Raw genomic sequence first — 23,701 nt, 5'->3', positions numbered from 1 at the left:
AAATAGTGCAAAGTAGTCCATACCATCTAAGTACAATGGTTTTTCTTTAAAACACGACATTTGTCCACTAAAGGGCTGTATTAGCCGACTACATGTGATTTCAAAATCACCTCCCCAAAACTATATTTTTTCTTTAAGGATATACTGTGGCGGCACGGTGAATCAGCTGGAAAACGTTGGCCTCACAGTTCTGAGGTCCTGGATTCGATCCCAGACTCACCTGTGTGGAGTATGGATGTTCTCCCCGTGCCTGCGTGGGTTTTCTCCGGGCACTCCGGTATCCTCCCACATCCTAAAAACTAGCAACATCAAAAATTGAATTGCCCCTATGTGTGATTGTGAGTGCGGCTGTTTTTTCTCGATGTGCCCTGCGATTGGCTGGCAATTATATTTTGCCATTACCTCACAAATAGCAAAATCTTCACACACGCTAGAAAAGCTTGCAAAGTTTGCACATAATTGTGTAATAAATGACACACGCATGCACAGTCACGCACACATTTACTCGGACATTAAAGGCCAAGGCTGTCCAATGTGCAAATATTTACACTTTATTTCTGATGAGCGGCAATAGCGGTGATGATGTCACACGTCCTTTTTGGCAAAAAAGAAAAAAAAATGTAAAACAGGAAATGTGGAAATCAGACAGCAGGAACTCAGAAATGTTGCTTTGTTTCGGAGTTTTGACTTGTTTGTGGTTACCATGACGACAAGCAGGTGTCACTGTTGTCTTGGTTTCCAGCGGACATTGGTACCCGGTACCAATTGCAACAAATCATAATCTCATCCCTTCAAATGAGAAACTGACCCCATAGCACCTGACCTCGACCTGATGGCAACTTGTCCTGATCTGATCACACTAGAAACAAGTCCAGTGGCACCTTCCAGACCCTGACCCAGACCCCACACCTAATTTGCAGAACCTCTCCCAATCAGATCCCCAAACAATGTGAAAGTTGACGACCACTCTGAAACAGCGAGTGTGTTCCGTGAGAGGCCGGTTCTGTTTTAGGCGGCACCTGAGAACTCCAGAAGCACATCCGATCCAATCAGAACTTGATTTAATGGAATTTGAACCCATCCTAATTCCAACAACACCCAAACTGATCATAACGGAATTGGACCTAATTGCAATAGAAAATGACAGAATCACATCAGAACCAAGCTGATTAGACCTGAAATGGACCCAATTACATCAGAAACTGGAATGACCACATCATAACTGAACTGATCACACCAGAACCGGGTGGCTAAAGCTTAAAAACAAGTAAGGATGATAAAGTTGACCGAAAAAACGTGATGCGAAAAAGGGAAGGGTAGCCCATGACAGTCCGGTTCCAAGTGTTTGGCAGGTCAGCGGCGTTAATAAATTACACAAGCGTGATCAGAACCACAGGATACAGAACCAGATGAAAATAAATAGCTGTGCGGTGCATGTAGAAAAAAAAAAAAATCCAGGTAGAAAAAATTGTCAGATGGCGAAATCGTCCTGCGAGGAACAAGTGGCGGAGACGGGACTAAAGGCGGAACTTCGGAGGGTGTCCAGGCAGTGTACCAGAAGCAGAGTTCCGCTCAGGTGCTTCCAGCGTTTGGTGATGGGACTCTTCATCCGGTCCAGGCCCACGTGGAGGTCTTGGATCACGTCCCGGTAGCTGTCGCCCATCTGGGCCGCCCACGTCACCAGAAAGTCGTAGGCCGGCTTCCACATGGCCTAAACGTGCACATCAGCAGCATCAGTAAAAATAGAAGTCATTATATCCATTTATTTTAATTTTCCTCAAGAGGGGTCTTGTATTAGTGGCCACATCCTTTTAAAAGGTTTTCAATCCAAATTAAGACACTCAAGTGAAACACCTGCCTTTTACAGCCAACTTTAACACCCAACCTACACATCTGACTTAAAACACCTGACTGAAAAAAATACCAATGAACGATAAAGAGAATATTTGCCCCGTACACGGCCCCCCACCCCTCAAAAAAAGTTCATCAGTTTTAAAATGAAATATTTTGTCAATTGACTAGAGGTTGAAAAGAATTTGCAACTCATCCATGAAGTACTACACATCACATCAAGCACTTGAGAATAGAAGGTTGAGAACACAGCGGTCACCTCTCCATCGACCACGCCGTTCTTGTCACGGTGAGGCGCCTCGTAGGCGTCCATTTGCTGGCGGGAAACCTTGGCCAGGCGCTCGGCCAACTCCCGCCAGCGTCCCGCCACCTCCACCGCCGTGGTCAGCAGCACAAAGTCCATCACCAGACGGGCAACCAGGCCCTGGCAGTCCATCTTTAGCAGAGCCTAAGACACACCGCAAGAAGTTGATGCTCAAAATGACAAGAAGTTGAAATGCAAAAAGACAAATCCTATTGCTCTCAACATGGTTTATTGTGATTTAGTTATCTACATAGGCGAAACAGAGTCACTGATGGTGTAATGGTACATGCGCCTGCCTTTGATGCGGGCAGCGTGGGATCGATTCCCGCTCAGTGATGGTGTCGATATCTGCTTTGTGACTGACTGGTGACCAGTTCAGGGTGTATTCTGCCTTTCGCCTAAAGCTAGCCGGGATAGGCTCCAGCTTTCCTGCAACCCTTGTGAGGATAAGTGATTTGGATAATGCGATGACATAGGAGATACAATGCTATTCTGTCACCATAAAGGTCATTTTTTTAAATACTCCACTGTATCACATGACCTACGCATTGCACACCTCTATGTAGCTTGTGCGCAGCCTGCTGCAGACACATGTAAAAAAAAAAAAGTTGCTGCATGGGGAAAGCCATGGAGCTCATCTCTTGTAATTGGTCCGTTCCTGCCAGCTCCACATACCACCTCTGCCGCCCCCTCCTCGATCAATTAAACGGATCATCTGATCATTTAGGTCCATTTGTTCAACTAGACACTCTTCCACGGTCACAATTGTTGCTTTGTTCCCGGTTACAGAAAGGAAAGGGGGAAAGCGGCAAAATTGTGCTGACGAAACTCCATGCTGTCATCCTTGCCACTACCAGCTGTAGCGACACCTCTGACTTGGAGAAGTACTGCTGCACATTTTCAAAACTGTCGCTCGAGTATAAAGGCAAGCAATGTACCGGATAGCCGCAGTGATGTCCAGCACAGTCGTCATACGCATGAGCACAGAGAAGCATTGATTCACTAATTCAATCTAGCGGTGTTCCTCAAGGATCCACCTTGGCTCCGCTTCTTTTTAGTCGTCATATGCTTTTTTATCATGACCTTCACCTTTTTTTTCCCAGATTGTTCTGTTCAAGAATCATTGATGAATAGTTTATAGAATTGCCTTTTTAAAAACAAATTATTACTTGACCAAACTAAAACATTAAGCAATGTTTTTCATGTTGAACTTATCAAGAAAGAAGAAAAGTTTTTTTAGTGTTATAGTTTGGGTTGCTCTGTCTGTCGTGTCTCTCATTGTACAGGACCCCCTCGGAAAATGAAATGTTGCATCTCAAGGGGTCAAGCAACAGTAGTGTAATATATTTGGACACAAAGATAATATTTTGGCATGGAAGTATATATTGACCCCAAAAAGTCACCAAAAAAATGACATATGCTGTCACAAAACTTGTTGTTGTCACACAAGAAAAAATACTAATTGCATATTGCTCCCAAGTCAATTCACTCATACAATAATTGTTCCTACTGAAAGAACTGGCTGTATTCTGCAGCATTCTGAAGTTTGCTCACGTCTCAAGTTTTGGGTAGCAAAGAAAAAAAAATAAAATGAGTGACAGCTGGTATTTCCAAAACCATGAGCTCATCTAAGGTACCACTATTTTTGGAAGCCAAAATGCTATCGTTTTGAACATAAACTCATATTTTGTCAGAAAAGTGTATTTATTTATCTTAAAAAAGATGACAAAATGCAATTCTTTGCCCCGCTTAACCCTTCCAGGAGGTGTTCTAATACTTTTTTACATGGTTTGAACGCTAGCATTTCTCCCAAGCGGCAGCGTCTTCTTTTCTCAACAAGCTTCGTCCCGTGTGATTCCATCCTTCATATGTTATAATTTCCCTTGTTCTTCTCATTGTTATTTTTCGATTTCAGTCCACTGCTCCATCCGTGACATTCCGACCTCATTCCTTACGTCTCATTGTGTGTGTGTGTGTGTGTGTGTTGTGTGTGTGTGTGTGTGTGTGTGTGTGTGTGTGTGTGTGTGTGGTGTGTGTGTGTGTGTGAACTCTGACCCTAATGTCTGATGGACTGGAATGACTCGCGCATTACTGACCAGGCCATATTCTCCCACCCCGCCCGGGGCGAGGCCACAGTGGAGGGTCAGGAAATGGATGCTAAAATGAGGACATATGGGAACAAAGATGGAAAAAGGAGAGAAAAATGAGAGCAAGTGTTCTCAGTGGACTTCAAAGCTGTTATCCACAAATAAGACTTCTTATCTAATCTAAGAAGGAATGTTTCCGGAAGGTCAAGCCAAAGATTCCGAAGTGTCCTGGCTCACAGCGAGCTCTGGAATTCTCTCATATTTGGTCTTAATGGACACGGGAAGAGTTCACTACGAAGCAAATCCTCGCAGACGTGCTCGTCGGGAGTTGGTTTGGGGTAGTTGGGGGGGGGGGGGGGGGTCTGCGGTATATGCAGTGTTGAGATACGCAAAGCTGCCGAGGTGTAAAAATTTACTTTCTGAACAATTTGCCCAGATATGTCTTGGAAGTTCATTTTGATGTTTTTATTACATCAACCTGTATTTCTTTTTTCAAAACAAATAATATTGCTGATTGTCTAAAGTTGACTTGTGGTTTGTATTCTATGCAATGTACTTTTAGTACTGCGGCTTCTTCTGGCACGCACCCCACCCTCCCGCTGAATTTCAAATAAGGGAAAATGAACCTGGCGGGGCGACTGATGGTGACAATGCAAGCTCGGAGGCCGCTACTTCGCACTTTGCACTTCCAGTCGTCTACCATTAAAGACATCGGCCTAGAAATCACTTCCTCTTGAATCGCTACGCCACGTTTTTACAAAATCATCACCAGCTCCAAGCCTGTTAGTGGCTGCAGAGCCGAAAAGCTAGCACTGAACAACAGCTTCAAACCATTTTCTTTTTCATTCCACTCGAGCGGAGGCTCGTATCTCACGTTTTGGCTCGCAACACAAAGCAAAAAAAGAAAATCAATGAAGCGACGACTCATGACTCCTAAATTGTGACACAAGGTTGCCACTTTCTTTTGGAACTAGCTTCTTGTAACACAAGTCCCCTGCTGGTCGAACGTGTGTGTGTGTCTGATGCCACTGTATAGTAAGGGGGAGAGGAGTAAGATTTGGTACTGGGAGTCCGGCGCCTGCTGGTCCGCAAACTTCTTCTTCTGTTTATTTCTGTTTATTGAGAACAATGAGGCAGGAAACATCTGCCGCCTTGAGATGCCTCCGAACAAGATCGCAGCACCTGATGCTTCATCCTCCCTCCTTGCTGTCTTCTTGGACTGCGAGACTTGTACAGGCTCTGGAACATGTCAGTGCTTTAGAGGAATGACTATGGGAAAGTTTGTTATCCAGTCTGGACTACTTCTGGTCTTCAGCAATCAGGAGAGGGGGCTTACTAGAAGCCAGCAGCAGAACTAAATGAGAGCTAATAAAACACGTAGTTGACTAGTGAGTAATTCCTACTACAATACTAAGGACGTGCCAAATAGACAAGAAGACTACTAACTCATAGAAGGTTAATGACTATTAAAACGCACATAGACTATGGCCTATCTCTATGACTAGCACATAGTGGAATAGGAATTATCTCAGACAAGTGACTAACCAATAATAAACCAGTCACTAGCTCATGATAGAATGAGTACTAATTCTAAGTCTAAGCAGAGTAGCAACTAACTTACAATACAACTAGTACACAACACTGAAAAAGAAATAACTCGACTAGAGTGAAGCAGATCGCAAAGTAGTAACTAACTCGGACAGGGAGGTGTGTGTGTGTGGGGACGAGGGGGGGGGGGGGGGGATCAGAAGATGTAACAACCGGGCTGCTTTCCTTCTGTTGCTTTCGCCTAAAAATAGACACCAGTGTGTACAGCAGCCAATCAAAGAGAGGCTTCTGTGTCATGTGGACGCAGCAGGACCCACTGTGTTAGGATCCAAAAGAAACAAGAGCTGCTGCTGCTGCTGCTGCTTTTGCACCAGCGACCACTACAAACACTCGCGAGATTCGAGTGTGTTCTTTTCACTTGCTATAAATGTTTAATCACAGTCTGTGCTGAAAACGCGGCTTCATCTGCAAAGTTTAGCGCCTACAACGGGGAAATATGCTCATGTTACTGATACTTTCTCTTTACAACAAACATTTGGCATTTTCACGCACGTTAACAGAGTTACCATAAATTACACCATAACAGATCAACAAGCTGCCTGTACAAAGTTTTAAATAAGGACATGAATAAAATGTTCTGGTTCTCTGAAATAAAGTGCATCACATTTGAGAAATTAACTTGGCGAAGCCTTTCAGTGAGTAAATCCTAGTGGACAGGAAACAAAATGGCACTAGATTAGGATCTAATGTTCAGTAAACTAGTAAATAACTGATCGTAGATGATAAAGATACATTTGTAATAGACTAGTGACTAAGTCAGAATAGAAACTGCCAAGTCAGAATAGAAACCGCTAAATCAGAATAGAAACCGCTTATCCTCACAGGGGTCACTGGAGTGCCAGAGCCGATCCCAGCTGATACATAATAGACTCGTGAGTAACGCAGAACCCGGCAACTGCAGTGGAACCTCGGTTCAAAAATCAAATCAGTGCACAAAAATGATTTTCTAACAAATATTACTTTGGCTCACAAACTATGCACAGCATAAACAAGGTTTACGCTGTTCCTGACGAACTCGGTATAGGAATTAACTGTGTGTATAACGATTTTGTTTTAGCAACAATTTGATTTGAATCACCATTGCTGGTTGCCGGTTCAATTCAAGGATGATATTGGTTCATTTAGAAATCCTTTTTGTCACGGGCCACATTGTAGTTAGGGTTAACCTTATGACTCCAAAACGCCTCATCATATTCACACATACATAAAATAAATATTCACATATACAAGAAAGTGATGGATAGCTACTTTTGTTCAGTTAACATCAACAGCGGTTTGGTCACAAAAATGCTTGGAGTATTTTAACATTATTTATTACACGTTTTTTAGTACATAAGAAAATGTGTATAACATATTAGCGATAATCATGGAACTTGATGCACATTATTTGTTTTCATGGTCCACATAGAAGGATGTGATGGTCTAGGTCTGGCCCCGGGGGCTTGAGTTTGACACCTGTGATTTGCAACAATATCATCCGAAATGATTCAGTGGCTTGAATGCAATTCGGTGCTTTTTCTCCTCAAAAACCCAGCCAGTGAGACTGTTAAATAAATAATTGGACACTGGACAGCGCACAAGGAAAAGCTTTTAGCAGAAGTGTTTATAATATATAGCGTTGGAATCTAGTAAACAAGTAACAAACTGCCCTTTGTAAGCCAACAAAGTCAAGCTAGGAAACAGCATCCGGTTGTTGACGTCGCAGATCCCGCTCAGGACGTGCGACAACGTCTCTGTTAGCGGTTAGCGAGCTAAGCTAAGATAGCAATCATTAAAGGCTTAAACATGCACCGAGGCACACACCTCCATATGCATCATTTCTCGCTCCCCACATTCTCATGTCCATGTCCTGTCTCATCTCCATCCACTAAATAGTGCAATAACCTTTATCAATAGAATTGCTTAAAACACACAAACACGGTCCAACCACTAGGGGCACTATGGAAACGAGTGTCATGTTGAACTAGACGGGATACAAGAAAGAAAAGAGACAAAGAGGAAGGTAGCGTTGTACGAGAGTACGCTGGTGGAGGCGGACTACTGTATGCTAACTGAAACACAAATGTAAGTAAAATGAATAATGTCTACTGTGTGGGTTATTTCCTAATATCGAAACAATCAATTGATTTACCTTTCAAAATGATTTAAAGGGGAAATCCAGTGGTTTGCATTAACAGTGTATCTAGTAGGTCATGTAATATGTAGTCTACCTTGACAATGTGATGTTAAATCCTCTCTCATTTAATAGTGTTTTGAGAAGATTTTTAGATTACATGGGACACCATTATGCCCAGTGCTGATTTCTCGGATTTATCTTCCTCTGATGAAGAAATAGCCGTATCGGTTGATCGGGAAGACGGAGGAATACTTCCATATACAGCCGTGAGCGGCACAGCCATTAGCGGCTCTCTGTCGATCGGGAAGACGGAGGAATACTTCCATACAGATTTGAACCTTTGGCTGGAAATAATGCCACCGAGCGGCAGAGCCGTGAGCTGTGAGCTCGCTCCCCACCGAGCCCCGGAGCTCACTCAGCCATAATAATGTTGAATATTCGGATGGTTCTTCGGGAGGAATGACGCGAAGTCTGACGAGCTCGCTCCGCCGAGTTCCTGGCTCGGCAGGGAGCGAGCTCGCGACTCCGCCACTCTGTATGGAAGTATTCCTCCGTCTTCCCGATCAACAGACAATGCTATTTCTTCATCAGATGAGGATAAATCCGAGAAATCAGCGCTGGGCATCATGGTGTCCCGTGTAATCGAGCGTTTGGAATGGCACGTAACACGTCACATACGCCCACGTAGGTCATGTGACTTGTGAAAATGGCAGCGCCCCTGAAAATTCGTAATTCGATAAAAATCATCTCAAAACACTATTCAATGAGAGAGGATACATATTACATGACCTATTGGATACATTGTTAACGCAAACACTGGATTTCCCCTTTAAACTGATACATTTTCATTCAGAAGGTTAACTCACCAAGCATAGATCGATGCATTTGGATTTTAGGAATATAAACCATCATTGCCAGATTACTAGCAGCGTTTATTGCCCCGTGACTGTTACCGCAATGCCTTTACGTCACAATTGAGTGTCTAGCTATTGTCAGATAAAGAGGATTCTCATTCTGGTAAGAACAGGAAATGCCATGACATAGACAAGAGACTAACCCAATGTACGTTGAACAGGAGCTAATCAACACAACATAGACTAATGACTAACTGGTGATCCAAACAAAGGTAGACAAGCGAGAAATTCATAGGATTCTAGTGACTAACTCCTAGTAGTATAAGCATAACAGTGACTAATATCTGACTCGTAACTCATAGTTTTATATGAATTATAGTAGACAAGCGAGTAACTCAGAGTAGAATAAGAACTAATTAATGTCTAATACACTTGCGACTATCTTGTAGGAGACAAGTGATTCATAGTAAAATACATAAACCTCGTACAGACCTGGGACTTACTGAAAGTACAATACGAACTAACTCATGGCAGAATAAGTATTTGATAGTGATGAACTCATAGTACACCAGAAAATAAGTCAGATAAGTGACTCACCAAGAGTCAATTTGAGACTAAAACAGCAGAAGTGGAAATAACTACAACTCAGCTAAAAACACAAATCAGACTAGACATAGCTTGACGTAGAACAGGAACTTATTTATCATGCACTTATAGAAACCAGTGCTAATGACTTACTTGTGCCATGATTTTACACATCGCGATTTATAGACTTACCATGAGCAGCTCCTTCTGGAAGGACTTTCGCTCTTTGCTGTCAGCGTTGTTGCAGTCTTCCTTCAGCTTTTCTAGGACACAAGCCACCCTCTCTGGATCACTGTCCAGCTCGGCCCTGCAGAAGTGCGTCACGGGCAGGTTCTGGTACCCCAGGGCATCCGCGAATGCCCGCCAGTTGCCGATGTTCTCCATCAGGACGGTGCGAACCGAGGCGTAGATGTATGTTAGAAACTTACAAGGCCTTAGGACCTGCTCCAGTAACAAGGAGGTGGTGAGCTCTGGCCCACTCAGATAAATGGGTTTGACTTTGCCCATTACCAGTACATTTTTCGTGTGGACCAGTCCCACCCGGCCCTGGTAGTACCCAATGTACCATTCTTTGGTCCACAACTGACCCTTCAGCTTGACCTTCTCTTCACTTAAAAGTGCCACAAAGTCTCCTTTCTTGTACTCCAGCAGGTAACTGTTCTTAGTCTGCCGGATGACTGTCTTGATCAGTTTTCCAAACTTCAGGTTGGTTATCCTGCGGTCCTGGAACACTGGGTACTTGGTGGCAATGGCAAGTGGAGAGAGGACAATCTTACCCACTTCTTTCTTCTTTAAGAAGCGACGCTGCATGGATGTCTTCTGACCCGTTTTGGGTGGGGGCGTGGGGGTCTGAACACAAAACTGGGCCAGTATAAGATCAAAGTCGTCCTTGACCTGGATCCTCAGAGTGAAGTCTGAAACATCCGTGCCGTTGCGAGAGCTTATCAGGTAAACAAGCCGGCTTACTTTGCCCAGTTTGATCTGGAAACCCCGGACCACTTTTGCCTGCTCACTGGCCTTAACCTCATAGTTGGCCATGTTGGAGTACACCCCAACCCGGAGGTCCTGGGGTCTGGACAGGACAAACTGGTGTTTGCCCCACAGTTGTAGTGCAACAGGTGGCGAAGACTGCGTCTGCCTACCTGCGTCACTCACCAACAGCGACTTCGGGGCACAATCGTGACCAAACATGGCTACAACTGTTTTGAATGAGGGGTGAATGTGTTTGGGACCGTACACACCTAGTGTAATCTTTTTGACCACGTGATCCCACACGGTGGAGTCTGGAGATGTAGACTGGGACTGCACTACCACACAAACATACATGCATGGTTCCAGATTGTCCAAGGCCACCTGGACCGTGTCCCCATTAATGAAAGTCTGTGAGATGGGAGTATAAGGCCCCTCTTTACAGTCGCTTCTGACACACAGGATCCGTGTGGTCTCCCGGTTTTCTGCCTTGACCACCACGGATACTTTCATCTCCAGTGTAATGCTGCTTTTTGTCTCCATGTTGCTGAGCTTGAGCTCCACAACTGGGCCAGAGGTCGTACAACGGTCGTTGTTCAGCTCCAAAGGTGGGTCTAAGAGAGCTTTGATAGAGATCTGCTGGGTATCCCCCTCTGCGACATGTCCTTCAGGGATATGGACACTGATGTTGGTGTCTGGAAGCTGAACAGCGCCTCCTGAGCTGTCCAGCCGGCAAACGATGCTGGTCTCCACTGGCTGTGTCTGACCCCAGCCCGGGTTTTGGCCCAGTGAGTTCAAGTCGTGGCAGGACCTAGCTAGTTTGCGGTGGGTAAGCCACGCTGTCCGGAAATCCTCCCTGTTCTGGAACTGCTCCGGAGCTGGTGCTTTAAGGCTGCTAAAAAAGCTGCTGGAAATTGCAGGGTTGTCCGATTGAGCCTGCAGTATGGACATGTCGGACAAACTGTAGGACCGCTTGCTTCTGAAAAATGGATTGTCCCTTCGAAGCCCCATCCCTGGTGTGCTACTGAGGGGGTTTAAAGCAATCCCACCAAAAGTGTTGAGGTCCGTGGTGCTGCTGACTGATTCTGACACAGACGGGGTGTCAAAGAGAAGAAGATCAACTGACTTCTCGTTGCTGTTCTGGTCCAGTGGGCTCTCAGGATCCCTGTGGATGAACGGGTTGGTTGAGGTATGAGTGGTTGTGAAAGGATTTCCATTATGGTAAGCGGTGGGTTTGAGAATTACACCAGCCCACTCCCCGAGAAGGTCAATTTCCGAGGCTGTCTCCTCTCTGGTGTCCCCTGCGCTGTCAATCATGCCGCTATCGCTGAAGGACGAGTCTCTGAAATTGATGGGTTCAACATAGGCAGCCGGGATGTACCCCATCTCTGTGTTGTTGTGGGCATACCACCACTCGCCGCCCGATGTGTCAAGGACGTAGAGGCGGTCGCCTTTGGAGAACTTGAGCGTAGTGAAGCTGGATGGACAGTAGTCCTTAATGGCCACCACCTCACGGGCCGTGCCAAACGAGGTGGTAGATTCCAGGCGTAAGGCACTAGGAGAAGGCACTAGGAACATGAGATCAGGGACAGTGTCAGGTATGGCAGTGTCAACACCAAGCGCTGAACAAAATACTGCATATGTAACAAGCAAAATCAAAATCTAACCCCAGGGCAGACAACCCAACTCTAACTTTAAATTTGGAATTTCGAACTAAACACCTTCCCTTATCTTAACAGCTAAAACCAATCCTAACTCCGAGACCCCATTCAATGAACTTTACCCTAATCCCTAACCAACCCCTACCCAGAGAACCCTAACATATAGTTTGAACCTAACACTTCTCAACTTAATCCTGACCAAACCCCTAACCCCGATACAACCCATCTCTCCACCTCTCTCTCCCTCCTCTCTTTTCATCCAGATTTTAAAGATATAAAGAATTGTTAGGACATGACCAAGACAATTGTTTTTTCTTTTTACTATTTTTTTGTTGTCCTTTTTTTCCCATCAACGCTCCTGAATCAAACATTTTTCTATTCAATAATGCAAATTTGAGCGTCAGACGTCAGACGCCTTCTGCATTGATGTGACGGTCGGCTTGACATGAAAAAACCCGCTGACACCCCCCTCAGTATACACACAATGAATGGGAAAGTTGAGGGCGTCATTGGCGCCTTACTAAGTTTAGAGTCAAAGGGCCCTGAGTCCCTGAACCTAAACTTTAATCCTTACCCTTTGCATGTTGCTTCCACTTCTCTGCTGTAGCACCGTGCTCTAAAACTAAATTTAATACCTAAATCTTATCCCACCCAAATCAAGCCCTAAACTTAAACCTAAACTTCAGTTTTCACTAGGAGTGTCAAAGTCATTTTTGTCATGGCTGACGTTCTAGTTCCGATTTCCCTCAGAGGGGTGTTCCGACTGTGAAGCCATGTAAATGGTTTATCGCCTAATATTTTGCCTTTGCACAGTTGTCATTGCACTGGTCTGTAACGGTGAACCGCGAATGATTAAGGGCATTCTGTATAAGCTCAACATAAGGTGGGGGGATGACGCACTCAAACTGCTCTAAATGCTAGAAGGGATCTTTGCACACGTGACTATTCTAAAGAATAGTTCCCTATTATCATTGTTCTTCATTCTTGTTAGCTCGTTCTTCTTCTCCATACTCAACATGAATGTCGTACCGCGCCGGCACTGACTGCCAGACAAATTTGTCGTGTGTTGTTACATGCTTGGCCATTAAAGCTGATCCTGGTAAAAAAAAAAAAAAAAAAAAAAAGCTGATATTATTGCATATACCAAATAGATGAATAACCAATTCTGAAATTAGAAACCAAGGATACGAGGTTGTTCAGTTAGTGACAATTGAAAATGTTGGTACAGATTTTTAGCAAGAATCACAACAGTTGGTGCACATAATTTGATTTCGCAGCCCACATAAAATTATGCGGCGGGCCAGATCTCGCCCCCGAGCCCTGTGTTTGACACCAGTCGTCGGAACTCTAATTCGGTCCTTCCTCCTATGGCTGGACTCCTAATCTTTAACCATGATTTAAAATAACCCCTAACCTAGAACTCTAAACCATAACCCTCAACCCTATTCTCTACCAAACACTTGAACCTGTTGCGTTGGGCTTTTAACAGTTTTAGCCTGTTTGCAACGCCCGCTAGCATTGTCACATCTTACCTTTGACGTCAATGAGACTGGACTCGGACACCCCCTCGCTGAGGTCAATCAGCGTCCCCTCGGACCTGCAGCGAGGCAGCGAAGTGTTGCTGCTGGCCGTGGCTCTAATCCGATGGGCGGCCATCGCTGGAGCCGATTCTCTGGCGGCAGAATGCAAGGTCAGCAGCGTCCTGCTCCCGTCATCTCTGAAAGGCACCACGGAGATTTCATCTCATTAGTTCCAACATTCATTATTCATCAAGCGTTTTCGCCCCGTTTGATCGACAACTTTTAATTAGGGCCTCTTGAAATTGCTTCAATTTGAGGGCCTGCCCATACTTGAGCCCCTTTCACTTAGCAAAATGAAACATTGAGGCCTGTCTAAATGATGTGTGAGTGGAGGCCAGCAAGAGATAAGTGAGGATGGGGGTGGGGTGGGGGGTCAGTTAAAATATCCTGGTGTGAAGACGTCCGTTCCATTCACACGTCAGAAGAAGCCGAGAAGAATCTTGGGAAGAAACTCGCTATACATCGACTCGTGGATGATTTGCATTTTCATTTTCAATGTGACCCCCCCCCCCCCTGCCTCTCCACCCTGCATCATGTGCTGTCCTGGGTGGTCCCGTTGATAGTGGACCACCCAGGCCTCCTCTGTAAAATTGCAGCGTGCAGGAAGTGTTAGTGCTTTTATTATTGGGTCAGAACCAGTGAAGGGCACACACAAACTGACACACTGCGGGAATTTCGCTCGGATGTTTACGTCTGAGCCTCAGCTGCAGTTGCCATGGCGACGGCATGGCTTCAATTTTTTTAAAAAGTGTTTATGACAGCTTACCAAACAGCATTTATGCACCAAATATGTTCACGATTTTAGCATTTATGATGACAATCGGAGGACTTTAGAGTTTTTTTCTTTCCGTAGCAGCACAGACATGCTAATAAATTTTAAATGAGGAATGATAAATGATGAATTCTGCTGCTGCGTTCCACTGACCCACATCGGGGCACTCGCTTTTTTTTTGTACTGACTATATCAAACTCTATATATCTATGTAAAATTTATTTCTTTCTTTTTTTCAACACATTATTATAAAAATAGGAACCAAAAAAATCGTGCATGGACACTTGTACAACCGTTTCAAGTTACACAATTTCTTACGGGGGAAAGTATATATTGTGTATATATAATATAATATATATTAATATAAGTAATACAAGTATACAATGTCCATATAGCCATACAATATCCGCAGCGATGAAAGCACCACACCCCACTGTAATAGAAGCGTCCTAGTGGTCCAGTAGGGGGTGGGGGGTGGGGGGGATTAGGGGTTTGGTCCATGTTGGGCCTCTTGCCGGGAAGCAGGAAGTGAGCGGCTGAGGAGGAAATGCCTTTGTGATGACAGTCTGAGATGACTGGAAGGTAGATACTCCCTCAGTGTGTGTGTTGGGGGGTCAGAAGACGTGTTTTTCTCTCGTGTTAGCATATGCTAACAGTAAGCAAATATTTTTCAGCCACCTGAAGGCAGTTAAACCCCACCCAGCAGCCTAGTTAGCGACTCAGCCGCCAAGAGTTTGTGGCTGCGGTGGAGCCTGAAATCTTTTCCCATCCATAGAAAATAATACAACTGGAAATTCTCTGCTGCAGGGTCAAACTGCAGTCAGGCATGGTCAAATATGTATCGACTGTACAGGCAAAGTTACTTTTTAACAATCCTAACAGGCATACAGGTCCAAAGAGAAGTAAACTGTTGAATAAAAGTAAAATGAGGCGATTTAGTTTGCATCTACTTGCTAGATTTGTAGATGTTTACACACTGATGGGTCCTTATGTTGCAGTTATGTTAAGCTCTATTAATGATCCGTCCATTTTCTTTTGCAGCTTATCCTCACAAGGGTCGCAGGGAGTGCTGGAGCCTATCCCAGCTGTCCACGGGCAGGACGCAGGGTACACCCTGAACTGCTTGCCAGTCAATCGCAGGGCACATCAAGACTGACAACAGTCGCACTCACAATCTCACCTATGGGCAATTTAGAGGCTCCAATTAATGTTGCCGGTTTTTGGGATGTGGGAGGAAACCGGAGTGCGCAGGCACGGGGAGAACATGCAAACTCCACACATGTGGGTCCGGGATTGAACCTGGGACCTCAGAATAGTGAGACCAACGCTTTACCAGCTGATCCACCGTGCCGCCTCGATGAATCATTTCAACTGAAAAAAAAGTTGTTTTTTTTTAAACCAGTGCGATTTTAATTGATTTCTCAGGCAATGTTAAGGGGATAAAGTGTGTCACGTCTTAGTGAAGTAGGTGGTTAGCTAGCATCCAAATCCAGACCACGAATATCGAAGGAACTTTTTCCACTTCCGATCCGTCACCGATAAAAAGGGTCGTTTTTGCGTGCGTGTTTGTATGAGATGCTTATTTTTAGCTTGAAACCCCAATGGAAGTTGTACAGACAGTATGAAAGGAGTTTACATGGCTAGCTGGTTAGCTAGGTTAGCCAGCGTTAAAGTGAACCAGTTAAAAATGTGATGACAGTTTACAATTTGAACTGAATTGTTGTTGTTGTTGTTTTAAACTTTAAAGGAACATTCCCACCGCACCAAAAAAAGTTTCCCATATACCTTAGAAGAGCTTCTTTTTGCACCTCACCAGGACCTTCCACTTTCAGGTGTAAAAATGTTGTTAATATTTCTAAATAAGGTTGGGTGTGATCCTGAGAGGATTCCAAACTAAGCAGAGCAGAGCGCCGGGATCAGTACGGGAGGAATGTGAGGAATGTCGGCCCGCGGGATGACATCATGACTTTTTCGGGAGGAGCGCAGCGTGGCGGCTGCGGCCATGACGACCGCGACCACCACTGCCATCACCGAGGGGAAACCGTACTCTTTGTCACCGCTGTACATCTTGTTCCTTACATCAGCACATTCACACACACACACACACACACATTGTTTGCGTGAGATGACTCTTCCTAACGCACTGTTGACATCATTGTTTATATTTTCCCAGTTAGCTGGCCAATCACAGACTGACAACTAAGCAGCCTGTCGAGTGAAAAAGATGGTTTTGATCAATGTTGTTGATTCATTTTATTTCCCTGTGTCTATCATTATGTTAAAAAACAAAAGTCTGTTTTGACAGGCAATTTAAACGTGGCTAGCTAGTTAGCCACATGTTGGTGTTATAATGATCCTGCTGGAATCTTAATTAATCAATCAACTAATGGTGTCAGATAGATAGAAATATTTGTTGTGGCTAAACCCGGTAAAATTATGGTTTATCTCACATAATTTCCGGCCTATAAACTGCGACTTTTTTCACATGCTTTCAACCCTGCGGTTATGTGGCGATGCGGAATATTTGTGCATTTTTTTCTAGCGGCCGCAAGGGGGCACTCGAGCGGAAAAAGTAAGAGTGAGCCCCGAATATATGTGCCGAGGAAGTGACTTTTACCGGTCCGGCTCTGTCAGCGCTGCCCTAGCGTGTTACTGGTGTGTCTCAGTTATTTTTAACAGTATGTTTTTTTTTTTTTTTAACTGCCGCTGTTAGCGCGGCGGTGCTAGCGTTAGCATGGCGGCGGCACTAGCGTTACACTCTCTATGTACCATCTTTCTCTGTAAATATCTTGCGTTTCAATGTCGGTTTCAATGTCGGCACTTGCAGCTTTTACACGGCTGTGGCCCATGTATGTACTAAATAGTATTTCCTTTACAAATGTACTTGGTGAGGCTTATAACCAGGTGCGCTCTGTAGGTACCTGAGACTCAAGACTTGAAAACATTTTTCGCTGCTCCTTTGCATGACAGCAGGGTTTAGCAGCTTCAAAATGTAAAATGAAAGACTTTTACAGGCAGGATGCAAGGGACTGCAGTCGCGAAAGAGATTATTATGAAAATGTTTTGTTGCTTCTCCAGGCAGGATGGACGGCGTTTAAGGGCCTCGTTGGTTAGCATAGACACGCATGCAACAATGGTGGCATCGGGCAGCAGGTGAACAAACAAACATGTTTGCGTGTGAAGTCGTCACACGCTCGCTGGGTGATACCAGGCTGCGACGTGACTTCCCCCCACTCCCGGGAGCGGGACCAGGAGGGAGGGAGAGAACGGGGGGGGGGGGGGGGGTCCGATGAGGCTTATCTAAGATCACATGTGTTGCTCGAAACAATGAAGCTCATTCAAGAAGCAACCCGAGATCAGCACAACTTTTGCCCAAACGTCAATGGCGCCGGCGCGCTACACTGTGCTTACTGTTGCCATTTGAGACACTTTCAAATCACACATCTGTGACAACCTCTCGACCCACCTATCAGCCCGGCTCTGGTGCTGCTTTCAGGAGCAGATTGGAATCACAGTTCTTTACCTACCCACCAGACAGTCTGAAATCGTAGCCTAGTCTACTCAGCTGCTGCCTTCATGGGCAGTCTGACATCTCAAGTTTCTCCAGTAAAAACACCACAGTGAGCATTTGAAATGTTCTTCAAGCTTTAGTGAACTTTTCTATTATCCACTATTAATTGATTTCATTGCACGACACTCTGAGACAGTTTGACCTTAAAGGATGTGTAAGTAGTAAGATGTCCCCCGTGGGGCATCAATTGAGGGTGTTTTTGTTCATCTTATTGAAAAAAGAAAAACTCTCCAGAGTCAATACCTGCTGTCACGCCGAGACGTGATGTTACCGAGGCGACGCTCTTTGACTCACCTGTCAATCAACATTATTACTCGCCCCATTAGTTGGAATTTCTATCCTCGCACTTCTTTTTCCTGCTCTGCTGTGCTCAAGAAAATGAGGAATCTGGACCTCAGATGAGGAATAATGCAATGAAATACTGCTTCAATTTGGCCAGAACATACTTCAATGTCTTTGAGCTGTCTTTACTTAAACATTTGTACTCAGTGCTCCTTTTCTCCATGTTTTTTTTTTCTTTTTTTTTTGGGGGGGGGGGGGGGGTTGATTCTTTTATCATTAATGCGGCTTTCATGAAAATCTCAGATGAGCAAAAGTCCAATGAAATGCTGCTGATGTCATATGCCCTCAAAACAGTTTGTTTCTGTTTTGTTTTTATTCAGAAACAAAAAAATCCAATTGGAAGAGGCTGAAAAAACATTCATAAAAAAACTTACAAATTATGCAATTTATTGCAACAAATTGCATGACTATAATGTGCATTTATTAGTTATTCAATGCAACTCACTATAATTTGTAGGTATATGGTGAAATGTCGCCCCCATGACAGTTAAAACCACCTAACATCCATCCATGATCTGAGCCACTTATCCTCACAAGGGTCGCGAGAGAGCTGGAGCCTATCCAAGCTGTCAACGGGCAGGAGGCGGGGTACACCCTGAACTCGTCTGCTTTGATTTTGGGATGTGGGAGGAAAGCGGAGTGCCCGAAGAAAACCAACACATGCAAACTCCAAACAGGTGGGACCGGGATTTGAACCCCGGTCCTCAGAACTGTGAGGCCGAAGCTCTAACCGGTCGTTTACTGTGTTGCCCAGCACCAAACAACCGGGAACTGAAAATACAGTACAATCAGAAAATAAAATGGGTTTTTTTTTTTTTTTTTTTTTTAGCAAAAATGACAATTTTCTATTTGATGACGATGATGAAAAAAATCCTGTAAAAAAAATATTGAGTTCATAATAGGGATTAATAATAAATAAGGCTGCTAATATTGCATACGTTCGAGTTTATTATTCCATCAAGTAGTCAAACAATCAACAATTCCGCATAGTGTTTACAGTATTACTGACTATAATTGTTTATTTGTCATTGTTTGATAAGCAAACAAAGCCAAATAAACAAGAGTAAAGGAATATCCCACTTGAGGCTGTGATAATGTACTAAACAACTTTGTGAAACTGAGTTACTTAACGTCTTGGGTACTGATTAATGTGAAGGATTATTGCAGTAGGTTGATGTTGACTTCCGAGGCTGCCTCAGGTTCAACTACATGTCAATTACAAGTTTTTTATACCATGGCTGCAAATAAAAAGGATTGGACTGATTCAGTTACTAGCTTGGATTGTTATGCTCCAAGCTAGTAACTGGAAAGGGAAAAAATGTAGCAGTCATTGTTTTTCACATGAAAAAATGAAGTTTGTAAATGTTTAATTAAACACAGATAATCAGTCTGCTTTCATTGTGTACGACAGAAATGTGAAAACATTTACTGTTAAGAAGCTTAAATCAGAGGAGTCTGACAATTTGAAGTTTAACAATTGCTCGACTCAATTAATCAATAAGCAAAACAAAAAAGTTATTGGTTGGTTTGATAATCGAGTAGTTGCTCATTAATCTGTTAATTGTTACACTTTTCGTAGTTGTTATTTTTCCACAACGCTGTGTAATACGTGTACAAAATGTTCCAGTCACTTTGAATGATATTTAAAACAGTTCAAATATATTTTGAGGGGCACTCGGCAAGACATTTTTTTGATTTGAAGACACGAGGTGTCATAAATAAATGAAGAAATGAAATAAAATGTAAATAAAAGTTGGAGAACTTGTGGTTTGGTCCATAAAATCAATTAAGAATCATTTGTATTTATTAGTTACTCATCATAATTACGTGTAATTGTTTGTTACTTGATGAAATGTTTTAAAGCTAACCTGTGAGCGTGGTTTCATTTACGTTTGCATCCCGTATCGTTCTCAATGTCGCCCCCTGGTGGCGCGGCGTGGAAATAACATCTTCCACTCAAAAGCATCTGGAAGCGACAACACGTCCGGAGTTCGTCGAGAAAGTATCGATCTCTAATTAAACTAATCACGGATCAATCAAGGTCGGATGAGTCCGAAGACGCCTCCCGAGCATCCGCGTTCCGAATCTCCATGGCGACCACACGCTTAACCTTACGACACCGTTATGTGTCGGACGAGCTGCAGGAGCTCGGCTTCGGTACCGATTCGGTTCGGTAAGCCAGGGCTCCCCGACGACTAGTCAAAACAGCAACAAAACAACCTCCACGTCCACGTAAAGTCCGTGTTTTGAAGTCGTCAAGCTTCCCCACTTTGCTCCGGGGGTCGCAAACTTTCCATAAATCCTCCGCCATGACGACGATAAAGATGAAGAAGAAGAAGAAGAAGAAGGAGGAGGAGGAGGAGGAGGAGGAGGAGGGGAAGAAAAGATGGCAGCTCACCGGCTAGTGCGTCCCGTCTCGCCGTCGTAGAGCTTCGCCCGTCGGCCTGCTTCTGCTGGAGGCTCCGCCAGCGAGCGAAGGAGGGAGGGAGGGAGGGAGCGAGTGAGCGGCCGACCGCCTGAGCTGAGAGCGCCGCCAGGCCAGCGGCCAGCCCGGCTGATGTCACCCGGCCAGGGAGGGGCTGAGGCGGGTCGAGGAGGAGGAGGCTCCCCGCGAGGACGTCAGCAGCGCCGCCGCACCTACGGACCGTCGCGACGGAGCACGTGGACGCTCGTACACCAAATAACACTCGATTAAAGTCCAAAACGAGCAGGAATTCGAATTTGATCGTGTTCAAGAGGAATTGATTTGTTCCAATTAGCTACAAGTGGGAAATATTTATCGATCTCGTATCATCATGAAATATAGCTCTCCCTCACATATATCATTGTTATTCATTTTAATATTGAGGCAAATGCTATCGACAAAAAAAACATACACAAAACAATAAAGACGTGCAATTATTTTTGTTTTACATTTTTAAAATAATCTAAGGTATTTTTTACTCGTGTATATTCTTAAATGGTTTTACATTTTTACTTTTCGGGATAAGTAATAAAACAATCAACCATACATTACATTGTATAATCTCAACAAAGTTTAATATGTATACTGTATACATATTTTTTAATTTCCACAGGAATCATTTCAAAGAATTCTTGGTTCCATTGACGTACAGCGTAATATGATAACGTAATAATAACTATAAGTAATATAGTAATAACTATTACTACTATTATTATTATTGGTAGACGTAGCAATAGTATGTCATATTTGAACGTTGACACTATGCTGTAACAGGAAAAGATTACCCAATATTCAATACAATGAAACTTTATTGTCAATTGACTCTCAAAAGCATTTCTTTGAAATCTAAATTCAGATCTATTGAAGGAATCTCATACTGTTTAATATTTAATTTTTTTAGTCTAAATTCGGGCGGCATGGTTGTGAAGGTGGTAAAGCCTTACATTTCTGAGGTCCCGGATTCAATCCCGGCCCCGCCTGTGTGGAGTTTGCATGTTCTCCCCGTTGCCTGCGTGGGTTTTCTCCGGGCACTCCGGTTTCCTCCCACATCCCAAAAACATGCAACATTCATTGGAGACTCTAAATTGCCCCCGAGTCCGGTTGTTTGTCTCCGTGTGCCCTGCGATTGGCTGGCAACCAGTTCAGGGTGTACCCTGCCTCCTGCCCGTTGACAGCTGGGATCGGCTCCAGCACTCCCCGCAACCCTCGTGAGGACAAGTGGCAAAAGAAAATGGATGGATGGATAATCTAAATTCAGATCTATTGTAGGAATCTCATACTGTTTAATATTTGATTTAATTTCCTCTAATGTTATGCCCAAGTACTGCTCATATCTGGAGATTGTTATAAATGCTCTGTTACATATGATCCAGCATTACCACTTATTCAAGGCACCCGTGATGTCCCCCTCCCCTGCTTGTTTGTAGATCAACAGGTGTCAACAGACCGTCGCCACGGTAACAGGAGGCATTCCTCATTCATCCATTCCAACTAATATGACAGCGCTCATCCCTCCCCTCGGGAGCCATCGTGTGAGAAGAAAGTGGCCCCTGTTGTTGTTTTTAAGAGCATCCAGTCCACGACAGCGCTGGTGCGTATGCACAGCCAGCACACAGACGAGCTCAAAAGGCGGTGACGTGTCGCTGCCAGCTGCTCCGCCGCTTGCAAATAAAGGCAGGAAGCATCCAAACAAAGGAGGGAACAACAAGCTGAAAAGAGACGCCACTCACGTCACCTATGTGCCCTACCGGCCTAAACGCGAGCAGAAGCACTCGAATATGAGTATAACTTCATACTTCATACACAAACATATTAGGAAATGCCATAGACGTGCCAACAAATACCATCCAGCAAGGCACGCCTGCAGTGATCTGGGAGCATTATTACATTTACTAGTCAGTCTGTTGTATTTTACATTCAACTTTGTATGTTTTATAAAATCCCCAATAAAGGCCTACACCCTAAATGCACATGTGGAGGCCCCATGAAAAAATCCCACAATGATATTTTATTGGTGAACATGTCTTTGATGTCACGCTTGGAGAGATTTGATGTGCTTCAGTTCAATGTAGACGACGCTATTATTTTTATGAACGTGTGCTTTTCTATGCGCGTGGGAACTCAACTTTTCAGCGTAATCTTCCTTATGTTGGGGGTTGTCTACTTTTTGCTGACGTCATCATTGTGCGTTGCTGTCTTAGCATTTTTTTGACTTGACTGCCTCATTATTGACAGTTATAAATATATATATACACATATAAAACGGACCTTCCTGAACAGTTAGTCTACAAGTCCAGTAAAAGTTGTTGGTTTTTTTTTTTTTAATCGCCTCTTTTGTGAATGGACCTCTGTGCATGGAATTGAAAGGGAAAAATAGAATTTGGGGTAGGGTGTTCGTCCTCTGCTGATGACATCGTCATTGGGCGTCGATGTCTGCCTTACGTGATCCCACTTTGGGGTTTTCTTTCAGTGTATATATATTTTTGTATACTAATTGACCCCTCCGTGGATATTGCGCAATCCGCGTCACTGACCAATCAGAGGCCAGAGATCTGCATAAACCAAAGCCCGTTTTTGCTCCCGCCATCTTCTCAGACAACATTGCATGGTCCAGTATAGCTTTTGTTAGCGTTTTATCGCGTATTTGGGTTCTTTAACCATAGGTATGGTTAAGAGGTGTAGTCACGGACTTTGCAATAGTGACGACAGGTATCCTGAAAGGCTACTTGGTGGAGTTTGATTCATACCCTTTCCAAAACCGAAGACCCAGTACGAAAAATGCCTTTGATGGATCAAACTTTGTGGAAGACCGCATCATCAACTAAATCCATCTAATATCAACCGGAACACATATGTTTGCACGAAGGTATGCCCTATATTTGATTTTCAATACACGTCTCGTATAAATGAATGAGACGTTCTCCGCTAGCATAACAC

General features: G+C 44.0%; 1 protein-coding gene across 1 annotated transcript; it reads right to left on the bottom strand.

Moving 5' to 3' along the window:
• Positions 1-531: 531 nt before the first annotated feature.
• LOC133512004 (SH3 domain-binding protein 4) lies at positions 532-22,809 on the bottom strand. Its single transcript, XM_061841178.1, has 5 exons — positions 20,699-22,809; positions 13,568-13,752; positions 9,598-11,942; positions 2,111-2,299; positions 532-1,711 (listed from the first exon to the last, which is right to left on the bottom strand). The coding sequence occupies exons 2-5, from the start codon at positions 13,689-13,691 to the stop codon at positions 1,472-1,474; spliced, it is 2,898 nt and encodes a 965-aa protein (XP_061697162.1). The 5' UTR covers positions 13,692-13,752; positions 20,699-22,809; the 3' UTR covers positions 532-1,471.
• Between the last annotated feature and the right edge of the window lie 892 nt (positions 22,810-23,701).

This window comes from Syngnathoides biaculeatus, chromosome 14 (genome assembly GCF_019802595.1).
Source record: "Syngnathoides biaculeatus isolate LvHL_M chromosome 14, ASM1980259v1, whole genome shotgun sequence".
Taxonomy (NCBI): domain Eukaryota; kingdom Metazoa; phylum Chordata; class Actinopteri; order Syngnathiformes; family Syngnathidae; genus Syngnathoides; species Syngnathoides biaculeatus.
The sequence above is the reverse complement of the archived record's forward strand: the minus strand, read 5'-3'. Positions and strand labels throughout refer to the sequence as shown.